Source organism: Cyprinus carpio, chromosome B17 (assembly GCF_018340385.1).
Source record: "Cyprinus carpio isolate SPL01 chromosome B17, ASM1834038v1, whole genome shotgun sequence".
Classification (NCBI taxonomy): domain Eukaryota; kingdom Metazoa; phylum Chordata; class Actinopteri; order Cypriniformes; family Cyprinidae; genus Cyprinus; species Cyprinus carpio.
Genome location: NC_056613.1, coordinates 25,830,310 through 25,856,356, shown reverse-complemented (window position 1 = coordinate 25,856,356; position 26,047 = coordinate 25,830,310). Strand labels below are relative to the sequence as shown.

Below are 26,047 nucleotides of genomic sequence, written 5' to 3'. Positions count from 1 at the left end.
TCCAGCATTTAGCAATAATTATGATTAATTCTGTTATTATTCTTGATTTTTCAAACTGCTAACACTTTGCATTTTTGAATTATGCCTTTACTGAGTGACCAAACATTTTGTATTTTCTGTTTCAGCTGTTTGATCGCGCTGGTGCCTGGCGCACATTCATTGGAAACAGTAGCCGTTCACCGTATTTTTTTTTCGTCGGTCCACTTTGGCATATTTTTGTTAATTATGATTGTTTATTTTTTTTTCGTCGTTCACGTCGATACTGAAACACGCGTGAACTACAAAGCCTATTTTTTCCTAATGAATAATAGTTGAGCTTGAAATAGGCAACATCACAAATATGGAAACGTTTGGATTTCTCCCGAATGAGAGCACAACCTTACCTTATGGTTCGCTTTAAATTATTATTCATTTATTTTTTGTTTGTTTGTTTATAGTAAAGCCTATATTATTATATACTGCAATTTTATTTATCCATTAGAATTATATATTTGTAATTATTGTTCTGTTCTGATAAATTTGTTACATTTAAAGGATTTGTTGTAAAGTGAAGAGAACTAAAAATATCCTGTTGGCACATTATAACATTATTAGGCCAGCCATTATTATTTCTGAATGTAATAAAATGCATCTTATACATGACTTATATTTTTTTTTTTCCTCTCACAAACTTAATTTATTTTTTAGCCTGTTTTAAAAAATAAATAAATAAATAAAATAACATGCAGCAAACGAAAATAGGCGATTAATTGGTTAAAATTTGTTACTGTGGGGTAATTATAATTATTATATACTTAGGAACAGAGTCTGGGCCTAATCTAGGCTGTCCAGTGTTTTTTATTTTTTTATTTTCATTGCATCTGAAAATGACTTTGTGCAGCACATTCACTTCGCACGCTCAACCTGCCTCGCGCGTTGCTCAGCTGTGGACGATTTAAAAATGTTTGATATAAAGGTTGCTGTCCCATTTTATACAAGAATTGTTAATTTAAAAAAAAAAAATCAAATTATATTGTTAGTTCTAATTATATTGTTAACACAAGTTCATTTAGGCTATTTAACATGCACTGTGACATTTTACCCTTTTTAACTTATAAACTCCTTGAGATTTTAAAGTCAGTTTAATAGTATTGAAGTTCAAGTTTTTAAAAAAAGGTTTTAAATGCTTAAATTATTTCTATGAATTAATAATATGTTATCAGGTTTTAATTGCTTAAATTATTTCTATGAATTAATAATATGTTATCATGTTTATTCTTGTAGAAAATAAGTGTTTATTCTTTAAGAAAATAAGGGACGATCCAAATATTATTCATATTTGTTTTGGATTTGTACTTCAATAATGAGCTCCAAGTTTAGGAATAGCCAACACGGGTTTTTTTTTTTCTTTCTTTCTCTCTCTCTCTCTCTCTCTCTCTCTCTCTATTTAACTCTCTATTTAACAGCATTAATTTACAATGAAACAATAAATACGTCTTCCTCCAGGTAGACTGAATGTTTTTCTGTCTTGCTACTTGCGGACTTTGAAGCTGGGTGCAGTTAGCGCGAGTCACGCGCGCTGTGAAGCGGGAGCAGCTGATGGAGGATTCTGCTTGGTCTTAAAGCCTTCCGCAAACGCTACGTTCACAAATAACAATGATTTTCGTAAAATAATGATTAATTATCAATTGATAATTTGTTATTATTATGGTCTTGTGAAAACAATAATATCGGCTGCGGGAAAATAATGAATAAAGAGTAGGGCTGATGTGAGTGCAGGCATGTTTCAACCCAGTAACATGACAACACACCGTTCCTCACAGCCAAAAAACAGACCGAATTCAGTTCAGCTGGAGGGGGCTGGGGGTAGTTATGTATAGCTTGTGGGGGTTGATATAAATGTGTGAATCTCTTGTTCTTTCATATGGACAGTGTGTTATGAGGGTATCAAACTTGCAGAACAGGTTTAGATAGGACTCGTCATTTTGGTTTTAGGGCAACTGAAGAAAGGTTTTGATCCACTTCAAATGTTGACTACTGTATAGCGCAATAAAGATTATTAGTTATTATAACTTCAGAGGAAGTTGCCTTAACTCAAAAAAAATAAATAAATAAATTATGCAAACTATTGCGTTAATTTTATTTTATTTCGTCTAAACAAATATTTTTTTAGACTATGAAATATAAATTCTCACAGAATGTAGCCTATAACCAATATATTGAACCATCTCTTTATGTTTTTCTAAATCCCAAACAGAGTCCAGACATCAGTATGAAACGTCTATGATGTTTTATAGGGTTTTTTAGATTTGGGAATACACATGCGTTACAGACATGACAAAAAAACATTTTGGAGTTTTTGGAGACATTATTATTATTATTATTATTATTATTATTATTATTATTATTATTATTATTATTTACAATGCACAAACCAGAAGCAACAATATCTGCAGAGAAGGGTTGGCCATTCTCAAAAAAAAAAAACAAAAAAAAAAAAAATCAATTTTATTTAAATTTTCGTTTTTGTGTTTCAGAGGAAAAATCAGTGTTAAGGCATCTCTCCATTACAGACCGTTCTGAAAGAAGAATGTATGCAAATGCGTATAAAATGCTTAAAAAACTTTAACAGAGATGTCTAGAGGCTATTTAATAGGTCTGCCTCCCATGTAAGATTTTTCTAGTTACTAGTCGTTCATTTGTCATTATTCAACTAATCGCAGGATTATACTACATTTACATCTATAATCCATAATGAGCCTTAATATATTTCACGCTCAAGCACATGCATTAGCAGAAGTAGCCCAATAATTGTAAAAAAAGGAGACATTTTAATTATTTAAGATAATTATTTAATTATTTAAGATATTTAAGAGGAAATTCACAGTGCTGACTCTCTCCACATGAACGCGCATTTAAAGAGAAATACAACCTTTACAGATTACATAATGCTTTCGTTCTGAATTTATTTGTTTAAAAGACATTTCAAGCTTTCTGTAGATATATTTATCATGTATGTGAGACACCACAATTTTAAGTTAATTCATTATCAGGAAAAAATTCAAGTGATCGAGAGGGCGCCTCCCTGTCCTGCATGCGCATTAATAATTTTCGCACAAACACTTAAATATGAATAATTATTCACATTTTGCATATGCATTACAACGTAAATTATTTTTTACATGCAATTATCCAAAATATAAAACCAAACAAGATTTGTAATGAAGATAAAACAAATAAGAATAAATGCTGCGCATGCACTCAGCATCACTCTTGCACGCAGACATTTTAAATACATGCATTTAAATGCGGCTGCAATTTTATTTTTTTTTACTTAAATTCTATGTAAGCAAGTAACGGCGGCTCCCTTTAAAATCACTGAAGTTGTCTATTAATGAAGCTCTTTTTTACATCATTTGCACTTTGGTGATTATAATGAGAGAACTTGAGTTTAATCATGAGGACGTTTTATTAATCCGTCCATTCTTTAGAATTTCAATGATTTAGCTAAATCGTGCAGGTTTAATTTATTCGTTTCTTGTTTTACTTAGGCCTAAATAATGGGAACGAAATCATACAGCGCCTCACGTTTTACTAAAATAAAGAAAATAATTTATAAAACACGCAACAATTTCTTACAGACAAATATATTTTCCCAAGAAGTTGTCTGTCAAAATAAAGGACAGGTAACGAATAACAAAAATGCATGTTGTTTTATTAAAGGAATTTTAAAATATAAATTAAAATATAGGCTATATATATGAGAATATTGACATTTTGCATATAGATCCATGTAGCCTAGCTCACTAAAATAGCCACTTTTAATGCTCTGATGCAAAGCAAACCACAATTTCTTTTGAATAATATAACACATAATTCATATTATATAAATAATACTGCACACCTATTAAATGTGTCAAATCTAAAATATGGTGTAATACTGTGTAGCTTAGAGAAAATATAAGCACAGGCTCAGGCACAGGCTTGACATTTATCCTGCTTGAATTCGTTCTAAGAAATGCACATAACTTCATAATTACCAAACTTTCATCTGTGAACATTAAATATTTTAACTATAGTGTTTTTCTTTCATTTTCCCTGACTGCAGCCGTCAAATGTAACACATCAGAGAGGCAAAACTGAAGTCTATTTGTGAAAATGTGCTTTGATGCGCTTGTTTGAAAACTTGTGATTAAAGCGCCACTCAGCGGTCAAAAGCTGCAAATGCACTTTGCAGACGCGGCGGCGGCGGTACGAGCGGCGGTAGAAGTAACGTTTTGGATGTCCACCTACTGTATTTACATCATTTCATAGTTAATCAGTATCACGTAAAGACTGACCTTTTTCCACCAAAAAGCAGCATGATTACAAACGTGATATTGATTTTATACAGCAGTTCAATAAACAAGAATTTAATATTAAAACACTCAACGTTTTTGATATGTTTCGCCAACAAATATAATTCCAGTTTGCGTCTCTGAGCAACATGACGGTATTTCGTTCCTGAATGAATCAACCAATATATATATATATATATATATATATAATTTCAAATATCAGTATTCAACGTTTTGTTTAAAATATCAAAACGGTATTAATGCATTTGTAACTGCAGGTTAAATACATTCATGTCCTGCATTAAACAGTGTGTAAATGCATCTTAGGGTGTGTTTACACTTATAGTTCGGTTCATTTGGTCCAGACCATAGGCTTAGCGTTCACATTGGCATTTTCACATTCACATCGTGCACCAGGCTTCGGATTGCAGCGTTCACACTAGGGATCGACCGATATGCATTTTTCAGGGCCGATACCGATTATTACAGATCAAGGAGACCGATAACCGATATTTTGAACCGATATGTGTCTAGTGTAAAAATTAAAATTAATGTCAAAATTAAGAATAAAAAGGCCTCTGACAAAGACTCTCTTTAAATTATTTTAACACATCTTTAATTCTGAGAACTGTTCATAATAACAACATTAATATTAATAATAACAACAAACATAAAAAGTGCTGGGAGCATCCATCAGCAGCATCCTATAAACAAAGTAAAACTTAAAGCAAATTTAAACAGCAACAAATGAACAAATAATGGAAAATAAATGTTATCTCTCTCTCTCTCTCTATATATATATATATATATGTGTGTGTGTGTGTGTGTGTGTGTGTGTTATATTTAGCATTTTATTTGCAACCCAGAATTGCATTAAAATCACACACAACCCATATTGTAATAGTGTTTTTTTTTTTTTTTTTTTTTTTTTTTTTTGTGTGTAAAATGTTTGTTTGACTGTTTATCACGGCGATACAAACTAGGAAGTATCCAGGACAGCGTCATCCAGAAACGTGCAATGTGAGATTATTGACAATTTACGTTATAAGCATAGGGTTATTAGCAGGGTGCGATTTATGAAATAAACAGAGGGGGGGATGCTTTTAAAAAAAATTATGAAATGTTTTTAATACGACGGAAATTGTATTTAGTGTGATCTCAGTTTAATAAAAACATTGTAAGCCTACGTTAGGCCTATTAATTGTAATGATTTAATGTCTACGGTTATTCAAACAACAAATTACATTGAGAAAGTGAGCAAAGAACATAACAGGGCTTTTTGAAACTCCCAATCAGTTAAACCATTGCGTCGCAAAATGATTAACTGTTTCGATGCGCTTCAATCGGATCGCGTGTCGCGAATCATTTGATTCAGATCTGGACGTCAGAGCGGGTTTGCATGATGTTTTTATCCCCACCGGGGATAAAAGTTATTCAGCAGAGGCAGGGATGCATAGACCAGAAGGGGGGAAATCCCCCCCATCCCCCCCGGCAAATCGCATCCTGGTTATTAGTCAAATGAGAGAGCGCGGCCGCGGAGATAACTAAATCAGGAATAGGGAGCTCGCGTCACGTCAGGGCGTCAGAGCTCGCGCTTGATGCCCTTTCAGCTCTTCAAGATTGCATAATGGTAATTCTGAATCTGTATGATAAATTATTTTGCAATCATGTTAGAATAAAGCAATATTTCTCCAAATATGCGAAATTTTTTTGACTAAGAGCCCTAACGGAACGGACGCTGTTCAGTGAAGCTATGTGAACAACACAAAAAAAAAAAACCGCAGCAGACGTGAGTGTATTCATTCGTGTTGATAATCTATTCACAATATAACGTTAAGTTGGCCGAATGGTGAGAGAAGTAGGTTTTAGTTTCACTATCTCAGCACTGATGTGATGATCCGTTAAAGCATATCACTGCAATGACGGACATTGACCGGGAATTCACAGTATAATAACTGAACGGGGCTTGTCATCATAAATCGATTATATTTAGGTGTTTTGCAACTTCAGTGTAGTGATTTATTGCAACTTCAGGAACGTTTACTGCATTCTTACCTTCAAGAGAGAACTTATTGATGTGTGATGATGATCACTGAAGCAGCTCATGTGCTTTCGGTGTGAGAGCGGAACATTTTCCAGCCGCGCCAGCCGTATTGATTGGCCAGGCTCGTGACTCCCAACAAATCAGACGGACGATGGGCAGGGCTTAGTCTAGGCCACAGAGCGGTGCGCTCTGACTGAGGTGGCTGGATCAGTGCCAGATCGCGCGTTTAAAAAAAATGGTTTTATCGGCAAATCGGTTTTGAAAATGGCCGATGCCGATAACAATAAAAATGCTTAATATCGGCACACTTACTCAAATGAACTGCTCTAACAGAGCAATCGCACCATGGTTCGTTTTAATCGAACCAAACATGACAAGTGTGATCACACCCTAAATGACAATTCTAATGCAGCTTTTGTGATTTCTCTGCATTGCAAAGATTAAATTTGTCAATACTGATTTCTGACTGATACTGGCTTATTATTCTTATTGACTGATTCAGTTTAAGAATTTGACTGAAAAGATGATGCACACTTTAAAAAAAAAAAAAAGTCTTTATAAAGGTAAAAATGCCCATAAAAGATATATATCAATTTAAATTAATTGGAAAATATTAATTTCTGTCACTGCTGTAAACTTATCACCACACAGAATATGAAGAATATCAAAAACTTTAGGAGTCAGCTGTCCACGGTAGTCCTTAAGATATCAGCACAAAAACACTATTATACTAATACTATTATGTAACTACTCACCTAATTACCGTTATCAATAAAATACCAGAAAATATTGAGATATATTTTTTGACGATATCGCACACCCCTAATATATTAAACGTTTTGTTTAGAAAAAATAAAATAAAATAAATATGAGAAGTGCCCCCTTTTTTTTACTTGAGCCCCTGCCCCTCAAAATGTCTGTGCACGTCCCTGCTTTTTGGTTACTCGCATTCTTTAAAATATCTTCTTTATTGTTCAGCATGCACAAGAAAGAAATTAATACAGGTTTAGCACAACATGTGAGGGAGTAAATAATAACAGAAATTAAATTTTTGGGTGAACTATCCCTTTAATAACAGTCGGCAGCATGTTTAGTGTCCTGTCCCTTTAAGACCTGCATGCTTCAGATGTACGTGCTCAGAAAAAACTCTTAACAGCTGAGTTATCATTTGATGTGGATGTACAGTATATTGATAAGTGGGCACAAAAACTGCAGCTGATAGAATGTGCACTGTAGCATGATACTACAATATTTCTTCAAAAGCAGTATCATGGAGACAGTTTTATCATCTACAATCAAAAATCATCATATTGCACACCACTAATAGGTGTGAATTTCTTTACCCTTGGTCTCAGTAGGTAGTATTTAGGGGTGTAAAGATTCACTCGTTCACTTGAAACATTGATTTTTGATTAGTCAATTTCATACAGTAATCGATTTAAAACACTAAGAATCGAATGAATCACAATTTCTATAGTGATTCAGTGCTTTCAAAATATATACACATTAAATTACTACAAGCATGAATTAATGGAGACCTTGAACAGTGTTCGTGCCTTGCATCTCTCCTTCACGCGCTCCACGGTTTAGCACCTGTGACTGTCACAAGATTGTCTCCGTTCGTCTCACTGACACATTTTTTGAGCAGCTGATGTGTGATCTCTCCTTAGTACTCGTGGCCAGTAATGCTAAAGTGAAATACTGTGTTTTAAAATAAAGTATTTAACTTTTCTGTAGTTTTTCAATGGCTCTCGGTCATACCGATGTAATTACCTGAGCAGTCGAAGGCTGTGCATTTATTGCATGGACGGAGCAAAAATGCAATTTTCTAAAGCATAAGCACAGTTCTATTGAATGATAAATGTGTTTTAACAATGCCATTGAACTCAGTGTATGAAGGAAACTGTTAAAATAACCACAGCATTAACAACAATCTTGAAATAAGAGTGCAAGCTTTATCTGATAATCAGATGTATGAAAGTAGCGTTCGCTGCTATAGCAAACAGACATCGGGAGCGTTTTCTTTCAGAATCATCATTCACCGATGGAGAGGAAAAGTTGAATACTATAGCATTTTATTTTATGAAAATGAGATAAAGAAGTTTTCGCATTGAAAGAGAAGTGATCTCGTGCTCAAAGAACTTCCACGTGCCAGGTTGGACGTGCCAGGAAATGCCTAATATCGACAAAGGCATCTATCGCTGCAGCTAAGCTGAATAAAAAGCAGAATGAACAGGTTAAGACAATAAACACAAAAATATAAATATAATTTATGAATGATGCAGTTCTAATTGACATCATTTATTACAGTACAGAAACTATAAAGTATATCTTCTACCTAATTCTGTGCAGAAAATTGAAATAGTTGTTTGTAGTATATAAAACAATGAAATTGTCATTAGGATTTTTTTTTTTACAAGATTAGATTAGAAAGCTCTCAGATTTCATCAGAAATATCTTAGTTTGTGTTCCGAAGATGAACGAAGGTCTTACGTGTTTGGAATGACATGAGGGTGAGTGATTAATGTCAGAATTTTCATTTTTGGGTGAACTATCCTTATAATCTTCAGTTTAGATAGCAAATGCTTTTTTCCTGTCATGCCTCCTATGCAGGTCAGACTTCAGGATTGTCTTTCTCATTGTAGATGCACGTGCATTGATACCAGCATTTGCAAGACTTACTAGCAGATCCTTTGGTTAAATTTTAGGGTTCTTGAAGATTTGTATTTTTGTACCAGACGGCCTGCTCTTAGACTGAATTTGCTAGGATGGCCAGTCCTGTGCAAGCTGGCAGTCAACTTGAAATCTACAGTGGAATGATGTATTTCAAATAATTTTTTTTTCAAATAATCTTTTTTTTTTTTTCCAGAAGTCCTCAACTCTTACCTGATAATACCACAAAGGGAACACCAGACACTAGATATGAGAGGTTTAAAATAAATAAGACAGGTTCACTTGCACTCAGTCTTGAACATCTAAATCTAATGTAATGTATTTGAATGTGTGATAAATGAAAATTCTGATACAATATTCTGATTTTCATCATACATATGAAATAGGAATTGAACCTTGTCGTTGCTAGTTTCCAGCAGAGAGCTAACATTAGATCTGATGTTGATGTCTGTATGCATCTCCTGCAGACAACTCCAGCTAGACTGGGGCCATTCAAACAGCCAAGGGATGCTCTTTTATCTGCTATGAATGAAATGGGATGCAGATTAGATCCAATGTCCAGCTGTGTCAGATGAGCTTATATAATTCAACAGAAAGACGAAGGCTTTTTAAGTTTCTTGTACATTAAGGGATATAGCAAGCCTAGTTGCATGGAATTATGTTGGTTTTAACATGACCAAGCCATTTTATGGATTTCAGCTGCATTTTGCAGATTAGTTATTTTAATACTATTTAAGTAGTGAAGAGGAGTTTGCGGATATAATATGTATTATGCAATGTGTGCAATCTATGTGGTTGTTTTAGTGATTGATGCAGATTCCAGTGTCTAGATTGTGGCTGTTTGATATATTCAGTATTATACTCTCAAATGGCCAAATATTGGCCAATTAATGCACTTGGTTTATATTTTGGTCAATCACTACACCCCAGTTGACCTTCTGTGTGACAAATGAGCCAAAAACAATATCCACAGCACTGTTATCTCTGTCTTGGCTAATTTGTTGATTGGACTAAAGATGTCTTTTATACCTGAAGATAGCTGTAATGTCATAAATAAATACATTTATAAAGTTTTTTTTTTTTTTTTTACCACCCAATGTTGTGTAAAAACATTGGCTGCGAGGTACATGGATAATCGTGCGTGCATTTGTTAGTAAATTTGAAACTAATTTCATTCCATACAGATCTGTGAGAGGTGGGTGTGTTAAACGCATTGATAATTTTAACACATTTTTGTTTATTTTTTTTACCCCAAATTACCAATTGTAATTAGGGCTGTAATAATGGCTGAAAAACTAAATTTGAATTTTGTACTTTCATATTATCAATATATTATACAAAATAAAAGGCATAATTTCAGTTAGGGAGAAAAAAGCTTTTGGCTTCTCTCCTGAGGCCACAAGAGGGCACAACGAGCAAAATATTACTAATGCACATTTCTTCAAAGCAATAAAATAACACGCCTATTTTTGAAAGAAGTGCATTATGTTTAATTTGTTATAATGTTTATATACCATATATAATTAAGTTTTGTAAACAATTAGGAAAAAAAAAACAGCGTCATGAATGTATTTAATACAAAGGACTGAAAACCAATCACAAAGAGTACTTTTTCATTTAAACACATGAGATGCAGTGGGGTGGGGAAAAACTGACGTAATGTCTCGAGAAATGTTTTTTAACAGTTGAACTTAATTTAACATTAATTTTGCATGCCTTTCTAAACATGCGACTCTCTTGTGCGAGACGTGAGTGCAACGGTGATAGATGACCCTGAAGAAAATGTGATAAATATGCATTCTGTGTGAACCACTTGGTTTCAGTTTTGATGTAAACAAGATCTTCTCTGCATTGATGTTCTCTTTTGCTGCAATATTTTGAATGAACTACATAGCAGCGCTGCATCTAGTATTTTAAATTAGAAAATATTCTAAATACAATTTTTTTTTTGAGAGCCCTAAGGAAACAGCTGTGTCAGATGGATTTTTTCGTTGGCAGTGAGACACACCGCATCCAGACCCTTCAGCAAGGGGCAGCTTTGATCCTCACCCATCCATTCCTATGCCCCTTCTCTTCCTCTCCATCATCTTTCATCCCCTCATTTCTGATATCCAATATTTCCGCTTGGCCTGTTGTGAAAGGCTTTGGAAATATTTCCTCATAAGCTAGCAAATGCCAAAGAAATGTTTGGTAGAAAAAAACAAAAACAAACAAGCAGAAAAGATCGAAATTTCTTATTGTGATATATACTAAATAGTGTGTGTATATATACATATATATATATATATATATATATATATATATATATATATATATATATATATATATATTATTTATTTTTTTTTTTTGCAGATTTATTTATTTATTGCAGAATGTCACTATATTAATCAACTCTCATCTGCTTTTACGTTAATCCGTTATTGTATTATTAACAACAACATTGTGATGTCCTGTAACGCAGCTTTGAAGTAATGCGTATTATGTAACGTTATACAAATAAACATGAATTGAATCAACTTTACATATTCAGCTATTATTTCTCTATATACTCCCAATGACCTTTAGTTTGAGGAAAAATAAAATAAATACATAACTAAAAAAATAAAAAAAACCTGATGTAGATCCCAGAGATTTCAGAGTACACCAGAGACATGTCAGGGTGAAATATTCAGCCTCCTGTCTGAATGAGAGAGTGTTTGGGGATTCTTGATAAGAGGAAATACCTCAGAATTGGCTGTGATCATATCCTGACAGGACTTCTCACCTCTGACTGTGGACTGTTTCATTTTGGAATGTTTGTTCTTTCCTCTTAACTTAGTTTACTAAATTAACTAGTTCCAGCTAACATACAAAGTCAATTGCCCGAATTCCTGACCATAACGCAGATGTACACTGCAGAGAAAAAAGAGGTTTAGAATTCACCTTGAAAACAAACTTTACTCAGAAATAGCTGGTGAATTGCACTAATAATGACAAAGAAATAGTAACACACTGAATTAAACTTCTCTGAAGTTCCTAAATTGAAATAGTGCTTTCTTACAAAAATGTAATTTACAACCTTGAATATTTTTACAGTCTGTTTGATTATAGAGACACTTCTAGCTTTGTGTTCAAATATTTTGCTCTTTTTATGGATATGTTTAGAGGCATGTTAAAAATGCGAAGAAAAAAATGACATATAAGCAAGAGTAATGAGCCCTCTGTCTTGCAAGCAATTTTCTTTTGGTGTTTGGCATTTCTTCCACGTGGAGAAGAACTGAGCTGGAGGAAGTGGAGAACAGTAGTGTGACTCATCACTGTGGGCTTGATTTCAACAGATGTTTTTCAGACCTTCCCTTTGCAGGGCTAATATTCCAGACTCTGCTCGGCTCCGCATGCCTCCCAGCTTTAGTAATCTCCTTAGAGGCGAGCCATTGCTGAAAACAGGGCCTGGATGTTTCTCTCTGTCTTTCTCTTGTCATGCTGTCTTTGGCTCGAGCACAGGAATTAGGATTCATCACACATTATTATATGGATTTTTGCAATACTTGATTCTGAATGGTCATGTGTGTCAATGTGTACTTTTGTGTAAGCAATAATTCAGTGCTGTCCATACTTTTAGCATTTTATACTCTCTCAATTTTAGGACTCTCTCTTGCTCGCTCTCTCTCTCGCTCTCTTTCTCTCTCTGTCTATCTTAAAGAAAGAACTTAAAATAGAGGAAGGCATGTTGTTGTATTGTTGCTAAGTAACTTTCCCATAGAAAAATGGAACAACAATAATAATGTTGTACAAATTAACGTATAATATTGTTGCAGTTTTCAACTTTTTTTTTTTTTACTTCTATATAGAATCTTTAACTTTTGAGTAGCTTTAAAATAAACAGGATAATAGTCAAATGATCATTATTGTAAAAGAATGCATTTTGTTGACTTAATCCTTTATTTATAGAATAACTATATTATACATGAGAAACCTCAAGTCATTAATGAATATAAAACTTCTAAAAATGAAATTCTAAATATGAAATATGAAATACTAAATTCCTTTGTATTTATGCAAAGTTACTGATCAAGAAAAGAAACTCTTTTGATGTTTGATTTTATTATTAATAACAAATCCCGTCCTCTCCTCCTCAGTTCCCAGAATGTGGATTCTTTGGCTTGTATGATAAGATCTTGCTCTTCCGCCATGATCTGAACTCGGACAACATCCTCCAGCGGCTAACATCGGCAGAGGATATCCATGAGGGAGATCTGATTGAGGTCGTCCTGTCCGGTGAGTTGTGCTAGCTGTGTTTTTATTAATATATTGACAATACATTGTATGGGAAAAAGTAAGACTTTAAGACAACACAATCACGATTACTGTTCTCATAAACAAACTCATGTATTTCATTAATTGTACACAGCCATTCAGCCATTGAGTTCAGTGAGTTTTTTTAAATAAATGAATACTTATATTCGGTGAGAATGCATCAGTTTGATCAAAATGAATAGTAATTTCCACAACAAAACATTCATTTTTAGTAATATTTATTAGGACATAATGTTTACAAAAGATTACTATTTCACATAAAATATGTTCTTCTATTTATCAAAAAATCCTGCATAAAAAAAAAATCACAGTTTCCACAAAAATGTAAAGCAAAACAGCTGTTTTCAGTACAAATGAAACTTTCTTGAGCAGCAAATCAGCATATTAGAATGATTTCTGAAGGATCGTGTGACACTGAAGACTGGAGTTATGATGCTGAAAATACAGTTTTGATCACAGTTTCATAATATATTTAAATAGACACATTTTTGTAGTTGTACTGTATTTTTGATCAAATAAATTAAGTCTTGGTGAGCATAAGAGATTTCTTTTAAAAATATGTAAAAAAAAAAATAAAATCTTACTAAACCCAAATTAGTGTATATGGACAGTATTGGTAGATATTAATTAACCAGATGTTTTGTCGGAAGCAGCAGAATGGTGACATTTTGTCATTTTTGTAACCTTGTAAAGGGTACTGTGAATAAAAATACCATTTAAAATTTCTGTTTAGGAATGACAAATGAAGAACCATGCAGCTACAATACAGGAGCTTCAATGTCATCTTGACTGTAGTTTATGTTCTTTAAATTATGCAATCACTTACTGTATAGCTTTGCAGCTGGTTACATTGATGACCGTATATTGCTAGCATCTCTGCAAGACAGAACAGGTCAGTTTAACTCTGTAATAAGATTGTAGTCGGTTGTGGCACATGTGCACCAGATGGAGAGGCCCGTGTTAATCTAGTCATTGTGAACTTCAGGTGGTTTCCCTTCAAATGCTCGTTAACACAGGCAGGTCAATTCCCTTGAGACCACTTATCATGATCAGTTTTTCTAATATCACCACATGCTCTAAGTACAGAGCCATGTGTTGAAAGATTTATGGCTTAAGGGTTCTGTTTACTTGACAAGAACAAGTGACTTTGTCAGATACATTTATGTAATAAATATGTTGCATCCCAGACTATCCAGTTCTGTTGTCATATTTAGTGCAGTAAGGCCCCAGCACACTTAGGGTTTGAGCTCATCTTTGTTCCCGTGCATAATGGTTTGTGCATCCTGTGTAGGCCTTCTCTATGAAGACCGATCTTCCTGTCGGTGGTGTGTTCACATGGGAGCTGTACAGCACACCTGCTCTTCACATCCTCCTCACTCAGTGGCAAACACACACATTCAAGTGTCCGGCACTGGAAATCCACACAATATGCATGACTGATTCCAAGCCAGTATTCTGGATTGTTCCGTCTAAAGTCCCCAGCGCTCTCCCAGAACTCAGATCCTTATTCATGAAAGTTCTCCTGATGTTATTGAACCTTTGCTCTGAACACATTGTGTGAAACCGGTTAAAGGGATAGTTCATCCAAAGATGAAATTTGCTGTTAATTTACTCACTCTCGGGCCATACAAGATGTAGGTGACTTTTTTGCCCCGAGTGGAACAGTAAAGAGTTTAAGCTGAAACCATTGTCTTTGGTGATTTATAAAATGCAAGTCCATCTTTGAGAATTAAAAAATATATATATATATATTTTTTTATATATGTATTGCATTTATAGTTTATATTTTTATATTTTTAATATAAAAATATATTTTTATAAATTGCATTTATAGTGCATTTTAGGCAGTTTTTGGTGTTATTTTGATGGCATATGTTGAGAGTGCATTATTGTCTTACGAGAGGGCGCCAGCACGAATCTCTTGGCTGGGCTCTCCCATATAGTGATCCAACCCAACCAGTGATCATGGCTCTGTGCTCCCTCAGAAATTACGTGTGCGCCCTCAAACTTTGTTCTGTGTACACGCGAATAAGTACTTTTTGTAAACAGTTATTTATTAAATAATTTTATTTAGTGAAGCACAACCCTCATTGAAAGAATGTGTGTATTATTTGGTTGGAAACTGCATGCATTTCACTTCGCAAGATAAATTTTGTGTAGTGAATTCATGAAACGCACCATCGAACGGAGTAAAGCCTACTCTAGAAAAAAAACTAACACCCAGTATAATGAATTACTGAGTAATGAGAATGTTTAAATATGTTAAGCATTTGTTGCGTATGTGTATGATAACTTAGCTTGGTTATCATTTACTTGTGGAAACTGGTGAAAATGTGTTAAGAAAAATGTGACCTTGGGGGTTCTTAAAAAATGTTTTTAATGTAAATTATGGTAGAAACATTTGAGATTTTACAGGTTTAACTTAAATTCACGGTTAAAATAAAAATTATGTCTACCAACCTGTTGAAATATTATTATATGTTTCATAGCACTGTAATACACTGATAACTACCAAAAAAAAAAAAAAAATAGATGGTGATGAGAAAGTCACATGATGAATCAAAGTTTATCGAAAATAGCTTTTTCACAAGCGGAGGAGAAGAAAAAAACTGAACAGAAATAAAACATCAAATGTGAAGTGTCATTTAGGGAATTCTGGGAATGTCATTTTTTCACTGTACATTATACAATGACTTCTTACTTTTCATTTCCAAAAACTGTAACAGTTTAACAGTATTTTACCCTGAAATTACATCAAATGTATAAAGTTATTCACATATATAGAAACTTACTGTTAACCAGTTTTTTTTTTTTACTGTAGCATTTTTAGAGCCTTTTACTGTTAAAATCATGATCATTTTTACAGTGTAGAGCTCTATACTTATAGTAAAGTCATAATAATAATAATAATAATAATTATTATTATTATTATTATTATTATTATAGATTGTTAAAAGTCAAAATAGTCTTCCCATTAATTTATTCAGTAGAATCTCAAGTGATTTAAAAAGAAATAAGCTGATTTTTTTACAGCATATATCCAAAATTAGACTATAACAAAAAAAAACAAAAATTCTCTTTTGAGTCTTAATAATTGGCAAATGAACAAGCAGAAATTGCTCTAAAGCTGTCTTTACTCTATGACGCTATCATCAGTGTGTCAGTGTTTGTTGTAAGCTGTGCACAAGACTGAACAAGTGGGAGATACATAGGGCTGATTCACTCAATCTTGTGTACATTTATGCCACTTCTGTACCCGATTGAAAAGTATGGGAAGACTTTGTTTTATAGTTTAATATTTTGAACTGATTTGAGGTTTGGATGGAACCAAATTGAACCACTGTCTGTTAGTTGATAACTTCTGGTTTAGACAAAACAAATGAATATGCTTTCACACACTGACCCTCAATATTTTCTTGTCTTTCTCTTCCTTGTATCCATTAGCTGTGCTAATAAAACACTCTGCATCTTTTTGTTGGCTTTCAGCTCAAAGGCAAAAGCTTGTTTTTGTTGCAGTAGGTGATGGTCGTGCTTCTGCTGAGAAGAAGCAGGGGTTTTGGAGAGCAGTTCTGGTTCAGGGAACAGCAGGACACCGATCACTCTGAGCGTTTTTCTGAGTGTGTTGTCGGGATCTGCTGCATTGGACATTGCTGTCCTGTCCTTGTGCTGTGTATTCAAGTGGAGTTTCAAACTCTTATCTGTGTATTTTGGTTCGATTTCAAGTTCAGCAGTGTAAGAGATCACACTTTATTTGAGGAATTCCTGAAAATAAATGTTTTTGAGGAGGACTTTGAAGGAGTCTTTCTAAAAGAGTGTGAGTTTAGACTTTATTAACTATGTTTGAATTTTTTCCCTGAAGACTAATAGATGAGTTTTGAGATGCCGGGTTCCTCATGTGTTATAATGTATGTAGTGTCTTCATGAATGGCTCATTATGAGTCTGTGTTCCAGTGCTCTGGACTGCTGCCTGCCATGTGATTCACTGCAAGCTCAAATGTTCTACTTTGTCTCTTTGATGTTCAAAAAGGAATGCACTTTTTTTCTTTCTCCCTACCCAGTTTGATTTGATCAAGTTTGAGATTCTTTGTTCCTTTAGTTTGTATCCTAACATCAGAGAATAAGTTTTTTTTTTTTTTTTTTCAAGCTCGTGGTCAAAACAAACCACATTTGAGAATGCAGCCTTCTAATGGAGACAATCAGTTAATTGAAGAACCGTCACTGTTCAAAGAAGCAGATTGACATGAAAAAAAAATCATTTGGATCCATTAACACTTCTGGAACATCTGCATTCTTCTGGCAGTTTGAACAATGTAGCGTAAAAAAAATATATTTGACATTGTCATAAGTGATGGATCACATTAAAGTTGTTGGAGAATGCAAATGTTACTGTGCTTTAACACATCTTGACTCGTGATGAGTATTTGTTCATCACATGTTATGCAACATAGTTAAGTTATATGAAACATAACTGTAGTTTATGGGAATATCGTCATTACCTAGCTGTTGCTAATATATAATTTTACAGAGGGAAAAGTCAAAAGGAACAGCCCTGGTTGAATATTATGTCAGAAGTAAATAAATGATTGTTTTGGACAACAGAGTCAACAACGAGAGTCGATTCCTATGCTGGAGGTGACTCTGAATCTAGGGCTATTCAGAGTTGAGTCAAGGAATCAACTCTTTTGGAGTCGACTCCCCATTACTACTCTTCCTAGTGTTTTTCATAGTGTTGAATAAGATCTACTTAACATGATATTATCCAAAATTAATGGCTTTTTATTAAATTTTTGTAAATTGTTCCATAATGTTGTTTTGAATTGAATCAACAGATGTTGCAATGCAATCACAGAGTAAATAATCCAAATTATCCAATCAAATTTCTATACTGTCACATTACATTGTAAGTTGACTTGGTTAAAATCAATTATTAATCAGATGTTACCAAAAATATTCTATCTTTTTTTGTTGTTTTTTTTGAAAACCTAGCATCCCCCGCGAAATGGTTCTCATTTGGCCTTGATTATGAATCGCCCATAGCCCAGCCTAATAATAATTTGTCTATATTAAAAGTATTGTTCTTAACAATAGACCTGTGTGTTTTGTAACACTAGTGCAGTGTCTGTTCTCGGAGCATTTAAGCCCTATCCGTGTGAGGCGCGCTGCTTCTGGCTCGCGCTGTTCTGTAGTTTATTAAAAGTTTATTCATTCTGAACATGTCACGTGTCCATATTGCACCAAACTGCGACACTGCACTCCCTTGGGTCCGCAGCAACACACCTGCCATGCATGAAGTCGATTGGATGAATTGTTCTCGGATCTCGACATAATAAAAATGCAAACAGACACACAGAGATTCCTGCCTTATTACACCGTGTCTACACCGGACACAACAGTTGTAGTGTCGCGGCACGCCACAACAGCTAAAGTCTGTCTACACTGGATGAGAGAAAGCAAACATTAAAAATCATTTGAAATTAGTGTGACTACATCATAAATAGAACGCAGCAGCAGTTTACTGTCGGGAATTTGACAGCATAATAGGTTCTATTGTATTTTGTCGCGTCACACCGAACGCGTCCAGTGTAGACACGTATTAGAGAGAAGAATATGTTCAGCCCCCCTCCCTCCAAAGCTTTGACTATTCGGTGTAGATTACTACCGAAACTTTGAAGCTCAAAAAATGGTGTTCGGACCAGCCCTAAGTTACCTGAAAGAAACCTGGAAATTACCATTATTTCACACAAAATATTTGGAAGATGTACTTGGTAAAACATCAGATTTTCTATTCAAAAGTCACAGACAGTTTGAGTTGACCAACCACAAAAATTCAGCACAAGAACAAATCTGATGTAAATGTCTCCTAAAAAAAGTATCTGTTCAGGGTCAGTTAAAACCAAAATTATATAGGACTTCCTTTGGACGGATTAGCCAACTAATCTTTCAGGTAACCTAGTCGACGTGAAAATTTGTAGTTGTTTGGGAGCATGTCTCATGTTCTATTGACTGTGCACAAGAACGAACAGTCACCTTTCAAGCATGCAATTCACTATTTCCTGCTAATAAAGGTTTTTGTAAACACAGCTTTGTGGTTTTTTACCACTTCTGTGTGTTTGCAGCATAAAGCTGCTTCACAGTCAAATTATATCCCAGATTTGAGTTTTGGAGAGCTAACCAAGTTTTTAGATACAATAAACGTAAAACCTGAAACTGTATTTTCCAAGTCTTGAATTGATAGCTGTTCTTTTAAATTCAGATTCTTAAAATTACAAGCGGCAATAAATAAATAAAAATTTAGCATGCCATAACCAATATTGTGACTCTAAAGTACTCTTCTGTACTTTTGACCTGATGTCAGATCACATCCCTCCCATTCCGTCCAAAATCCTGGGAATATTCACTACAAAGACAATTTGGTGCTATATTAGATTGATGTCACATAATTTGTAAATTTGTTGGGTGTCATGCTGACCTTACTGAATGTTTTGCTCTTATGTCACAAAAACGAGGGAAAAAGGTAGGAACTCCATTAAGTAACTTCAGTGAAACCTGGGTGTACATTTATAGTTTTTGAAAATGGATAAAAAAAAAGGAAGTTTTGCATTTTAGTTGCTCATTATTTCAAGAAAAACCATCCACCTGTAACACAGTGACAAAGATCTAGGACACAGTTTATTTCTCTCTCTTTTTTTTTCTTTCTTTCAGAAATGGGAGATTGCACGTTGTTTGCCATGCACCAAATGTTTCCTGATCATATACTTTCATTTTAGCAGTGCATTCATGTACTTGGCAGATGCTTTCTCACTCACTGACAGTGGTGTATGCGTGTATGAGACTAAACCATGTGCCAGACGTTTCTAGCCTTTCACCAATACTGGATATATATATATATATATATATATATATAATATAGATATAGATATATAGATAGATAGGTAGATAGATATAGATTGTGCTTCCCTTTTATTGTTTCCATTTTGGGTAACTATCTTTTTGTTTTTTGTCTTATAAAGTAACCCATTACTGTTTAGATGAAAGATCACTAAAAAAATACATGAAAAGAAATCATGAGGACTGAAATTTCTGAATAAATCTGAACTGAAAAAAAAAAAAAAAATCAAAAATCTGAACTGAAAAACTGCAAACAGGTTCAGACCTTTTTGGTTATTCCATTTGTCAGATTAGATCTGATTAGTGATTCTGGCATCATTAGTTCTCTAAACAAAGTAATTGCTGAAATGTTATCAGTAATCAGTTGTCCAGTAATCTTCATTGTCAGACAAAGATTTATCAGTCATATTCTACTGGGGCACAGCAATATTTCCCAGTAAAAAGACCTCAGAACAGTAATACTGAGTTGCCAGTGCAGTCACAGTGTGCGCTACTCAAGTCTGCCAGTCGTGTATTAAGGTAAAACCACAACCCATAAAACAGGAACTGCAGAAACAGCTGAAGTGGCGTGTTGTTTCACAGGCTTACATGTTGACTTTCTCATCATACACAGTTGTTCAGTTCTTTCAGTCTCTGATTCATCCTGTTGAATCATCCAAATGTACTCATTCCAGTCTTTGTCACATCAGTTTATCACTGACCCTGGATCAGACTAAAGGACAGCCTTGTGTAGTTACGTCTAGTGGTTTGCCTTCAGGAGATCAAACTGCTCATCTCTCATTGGTCTGTAGACCAAGGGTGCTTTCACACTTGGTTCACTTGGCTAGTTTAAACATGTTCGATTGCTCCCCCCGCCCCCGATGGACTGTGTTCATATTATTTTATTTGGGTCCGAACCGCAGTTCGTTTGCTCATCAAGCCAGCAGCTGTTTACCCTGTTGCTTAGATACGATGGCGCAGGAGAAGGCGGCAAATGCATAACATTGCTCTGTGCACTTTTATATATTTACGTTTTTGAACTGTTTGTTTTGTTTACAAAGCTTCAGTACATAACAGCACGTACGTCTGTGTTACGAATGTACTGCAAATTATCTAAAGAATGCTGAAGGCGAACAGAAATGACATATACAGCTCTCTGTTTGCAGCATGTCAGTCATGCTCGTCAAGAAAGTGAGTGAAACGCACACACAAACACACATTTTTATCAAATAATATGTCATTAATAGCGGTTCACTTCTGCAATTTGGTACGATTGCGTTCACATCAGCAGTGAACCGTACCAGAGTTCACATGAACCGTACCCCAGACCACCCTTTATAAGTGGACTCGGGTACAGTTCGCGTGTGCACACCCGAGGTCGGAAGACAGCGTTCACATCATCCAAACGAGCCGAACTCTGACCTCGATCGAACCCGGGTGTGCACCAAAAGTGCTAGTGTGAAAGCACCCTAAAACAAGGTAGGACCAGTTGTCAAAAAACATATAAAACAAGTAGTTTCATTGATCTTTGGAATGTTATGAAACATTATGACTCCTAATTATATGCTGCTAATGCTGACTGTTCTGACTTTTATATGTATCCTGTTCTTTTGTTTCATTTCGTTCTCATTTGTATTATTTTGCTCAGTGTTTTGTTGCATCATCCATTCTTTGCCTGAGTTTTCCTTTAAGTTGCGTTTTGATTACAGCTCAAGCTACAGTTGAAGACTTCCAGATCCGACCACATGCGCTTTATGTCCACTCCTACAAAGCGCCCACCTTCTGTGACTACTGCGGAGAGATGCTGTGGGGACTCGTCCGACAGGGCCTTAAATGTGAAGGTAGCAGCCGTATAAGAACATTCATTTGCTCACTTCTTCCCCTGGGGCCATTAGTATAGCAGATGAAGGTTTTAGTATTATTGTTGTGGGTAGAAGGATTGAGAATCTCTATCAAGTGAGTCTGCCACTTTCAAACAGTACACTTTTCTGTTTTTCTGTCAGCTGTGCATGAGACGGTTGTCTCACAATTGTGATGTTCATGCCCCTTTTGTGCGTTAAAAAGTTTGTATTAATTTTTATATTGATAACATACTTTAATGTCTTATTTTGTCTTATTAATTCACTTGCTTTGGCAAAATAACTAAGCAAGTGAGCAAATAAATAACAGTTTGATTCTAGTATATATCAGGACCATGAGTTACATAACAGTTAAAAAGATACATGTATAATATAAATCATAAAAAAACATTTAAACATTTATACTACCAGTCAAAAGCTTGGAATTAATCTTTTTTATTTTTTATTTTTTATTTTTTTTTTGTAAATGAGTATCAATAGGAATTAAGCACCACAGCATACATTATCATATCAGAATGATTCTGCAATCATAGAATTAAATAAATTTTGAAAATATAACCAAATGAAACTGTTATAATAACATTTCACAATTTTACTGTTTCCACTTGATTTTTGATCAAATAAATGCAGCATTAGTGAGAATAAAAGACTTCTTAAGTACAGAATGGTCCTCAGTATCAGTGTTGAAAGCATTTTTTCCTGTCAAAAAAAAAATCAAAAACTGCATAATATATTTGTGGAAATCATGATTATTTTTTTTTTTTTTTTTTTTTAGGATTCTATGATGAATTGAAAGGTCTAAAGAACAGCATTTATATGAAATCAAAATCTTTTGTAACATTATAAATGACTTTGCTGTCACTTTAGATCAATTTAACGCATACTTTTTGAATAAAAACATTATTTTTTCATCTTACCCCAAACTTCTGAATGATAATGTATCATGGTTTCCAGCAAATATTTAGCATTAAGCAATTTTTTTTTTCAACATTGATGCAGCAAGTCATCATTGATATCTGAATCATGTGACACTGAAGACTGAAGTAATGATCACAGGAATCAATTACATTTCAAAATGTATTTATATGAAAACAATTATTTTAAATTGAAATAATATTTCACAGTATAACTGTTTTTACTGTGTTTTTAATTGAATAAATGCAGTCTTGGTGAGCAGAGAATAGTCTTTAAAATTTTTTAAAAAGAAATTTAGTTCTAAATTCTTTCAAATTCTTTTTTTCTTTTTTTTTTTTGTTTACCGTGTATTTGCCATTTGAGTAAATTAAACTAAAGTAAAGTAAATGAAAATTACATAATGAAGTACTGACTGACTAAAACAACAACGGCATAAAAGAGCACTTTGTAAATGAATCTGAATCAAGGTATTGTTATAGTTCTCAGTGAGTCAGAGACTGCTTTAGAGATCTGTGATCGAGTCTGACTGGAGGCGATGGATTCAGACATGCGGCACGATGTGTCAGTGCTGCTGTCGGTTCAGCTTTGAAGTTGAAATCAGGGGCTGTTTGAATGGAACCCAGTGTTTCTGCCAAGCGCTGCATGTGACAAATCAAAAACTGCATGAAGATTATGGGCTCCAGTTGTAAGAAGCCACACTGATGGATACAAGCTGTTCATAGACGCATGCTAAAGCACTTTACGCTTTAAACTGTTGTGAATGTGATTTAGAAAAGTAAAAAAAAAATTCAATCTAAAATCCCCACCCAATCCTCAGGAGATTCATTTGGTTTCTGAGTAGGTATCTAAACATGCTTAAGTGCCCAGATGTCTGCGAGTCTGAAAAGAGAAGTGGGAGCCCTCTGCTGGAGTTTAGGAGTAAAACTTTGATGGCCTTGTGTTTCTCTGTGTGTCTTCTTATCGTCAGTCCTTAAACCTTATGCTTGATTTTGACCTTCTTGACCATTTACCTTATCGCTAATAATATTCTGAGCTTGCTTTAAACCAAATCCAAGGCTTTTTTTCTGACACTAATCCTGAACACTAAAGCTTTCTTTGTGGATTTTTAGGATGTGGCCTGAACTATCACAAACGATGTGCCTTTAAGATCCCTAACAACTGTAGCGGAGTAAGGAAAAGACGTCTTTCTAATGTGTCTCTGCCCGGCCCGTCGCTGTCTGTTCCTCGTCCTGCTCCAGCAGAGCATGCTGTCGTGAGCCTGGAAGAGGTAAGGAATGATTTTATTCAACATTTGCATTATTTATTTCTTGATTTATTTTGCACACTATTTCTAGGTTTTAAATGATATGACAGTAGAGCTTTTGTTGTTTGTTTAGTTTTAAATAATATAAAACATATTTGGACAATTTCTAGTAAAACTATACCTGTGATTATTCTGTTAGCTTACCTGATTAAACTGATTTCGTATATTGACAGACAATCTTTTAAAAAGTATTTACCAAATTTTAACCAAAAGTATTTATTTAAGAATATCAACCAACATGGTTAAGTTAGATCTGAGATAATATGTGACCCTGGAGCACAAAAGCAGTCATAAGTAGCACTGGTATATTTGTAGCAATAGCCAACAATACATTGTATGGAACAAAATTATCGATTTTTCTTTTATGCCAAAAATCATTAGAATATTAAATCTATGCACGATATTTAATGCGCATCCCATCAGCAAAGCCAGTTCTGTAATCAGCGGTAAATCTTTACACGTGTGTGCTTTCATGTGGAGCAGCATTTACTACACAGAGCCGTTGTTCAGTGACAAGCTGCGCAAAACCACAGTCATATTTTGCGCATTTTTGGTGCAGCTTGTCATTGATCAACGGCTCTGTATAGTAAATCCACGTGTTGAGATTTACAGCTGATTACAGAACCGGCTTCACTGACGAGATGTGCATTAAATATCGTGCCGATATTTATTGTGCATCCCTAATATTTTGTACATTTCGTATCAAAGCTTAATTTGACTAAGGACTCCATTTGGACAACTTCAAAGGTGATTTTTTCAATATTTATATTTGTTTACACCCTCAGATTCCAGATTTTCAAATAGTTGTATCTCGGTCAAATATTGTCCGATCCTAACAAACATCAATGGAAAGCTCATTTATTCAGCTTTCAGATCTAAAAAATGACCCTTATGACTGGTTTTATGGTCCAGGCTCACATATAGTCTAGTAGAATTTGAGGTCTAGTAAAAAGCAGTGGAATTGCATACTCTTTGGATGTGACGTAAATATCCAAATACTTTTTATGCTTCACTTGTTATTAATTAATATTTATAGTTTATATTTACCAAGATGGCTCGAAAGATATGCATTGTTTTAGAGCGGTCACCTCATATCAGTCCAAACCCAAACATGGCAAGTACATGGTGTCCTTTTAGTTGTACACTCTACTTTTGCTTGTATGGTATGCTTATTTGACAACTCTTCTTGAGGCCTGACATTGTATTTGCTGTCCCTACCAAACCATGCAGTTGTATTTAAAATGTTGTGAAATACCAAAACTTTGCTCTTTACATCTGACAATTTTTTAATATTATCCATGTTGAAGTCAGTTGATCTGCTTAATGTTTTTGTAAAAATCCTGATATTTTTAACAGCATTTATTTGAAATCGAAAATGTTGTAACTGTAAAAATCTTTACAGTCACTTGTTAGTTGTTTGTTAAATGGATCCTAAAAGTATTCATTTAAAACAAAATTGTTCTTGTCATACTGCTCATACTATCTCTGTGGTCTGCAGTATGCATGCTGTACACAGCGTTTGAATTAGATTAGTCAGTTTTTTGTTACTTTGTTCTCTGCTGCAGCAGCGTCCCCATCAGGAGCCAGGTAAGCGGATACCGTCATGGAGCGGCCGGCCAATCTGGATGGAGAAGATGGTGCTGGGGCGGGTGAAGGTCCCTCACACCTTTGTCATTCACACCTACACCCGCCCCACCATCTGTCAGTTCTGCAAACGGCTGCTCAAAGGGCTTTTCCGCCAGGGCATGCAGTGCAAAGGCAAGTATCGCCCTCT

The 26,047-nt window shown here is 34.6% G+C and overlaps 1 protein-coding gene across 4 annotated transcripts in view; it reads left to right on the top strand.

The window, feature by feature from the left end:
• Positions 1-26,047, top strand: part of LOC109096222 (serine/threonine-protein kinase D3-like) — a 90,470-nt gene that overhangs the window by 45,375 nt on the left and 19,048 nt on the right. For 2 of the 4 annotated variants that reach the window (XM_042742934.1, XM_042742933.1), the window contains exons 3-6: positions 13,152-13,290; positions 21,906-22,037; positions 24,080-24,237; positions 25,839-26,031. In XM_042742934.1, the coding sequence (XP_042598868.1) occupies positions 13,152-13,290; positions 21,906-22,037; positions 24,080-24,237; positions 25,839-26,031 (622 nt within the window). Of the gene's footprint in view, positions 1-13,150; positions 13,291-21,844; positions 22,038-24,079; positions 24,238-25,838; positions 26,032-26,047 lie in introns of those variants that run through there. The other 2 variants (XM_042742935.1, XM_042742936.1) reach the window with 2 other exon arrangements.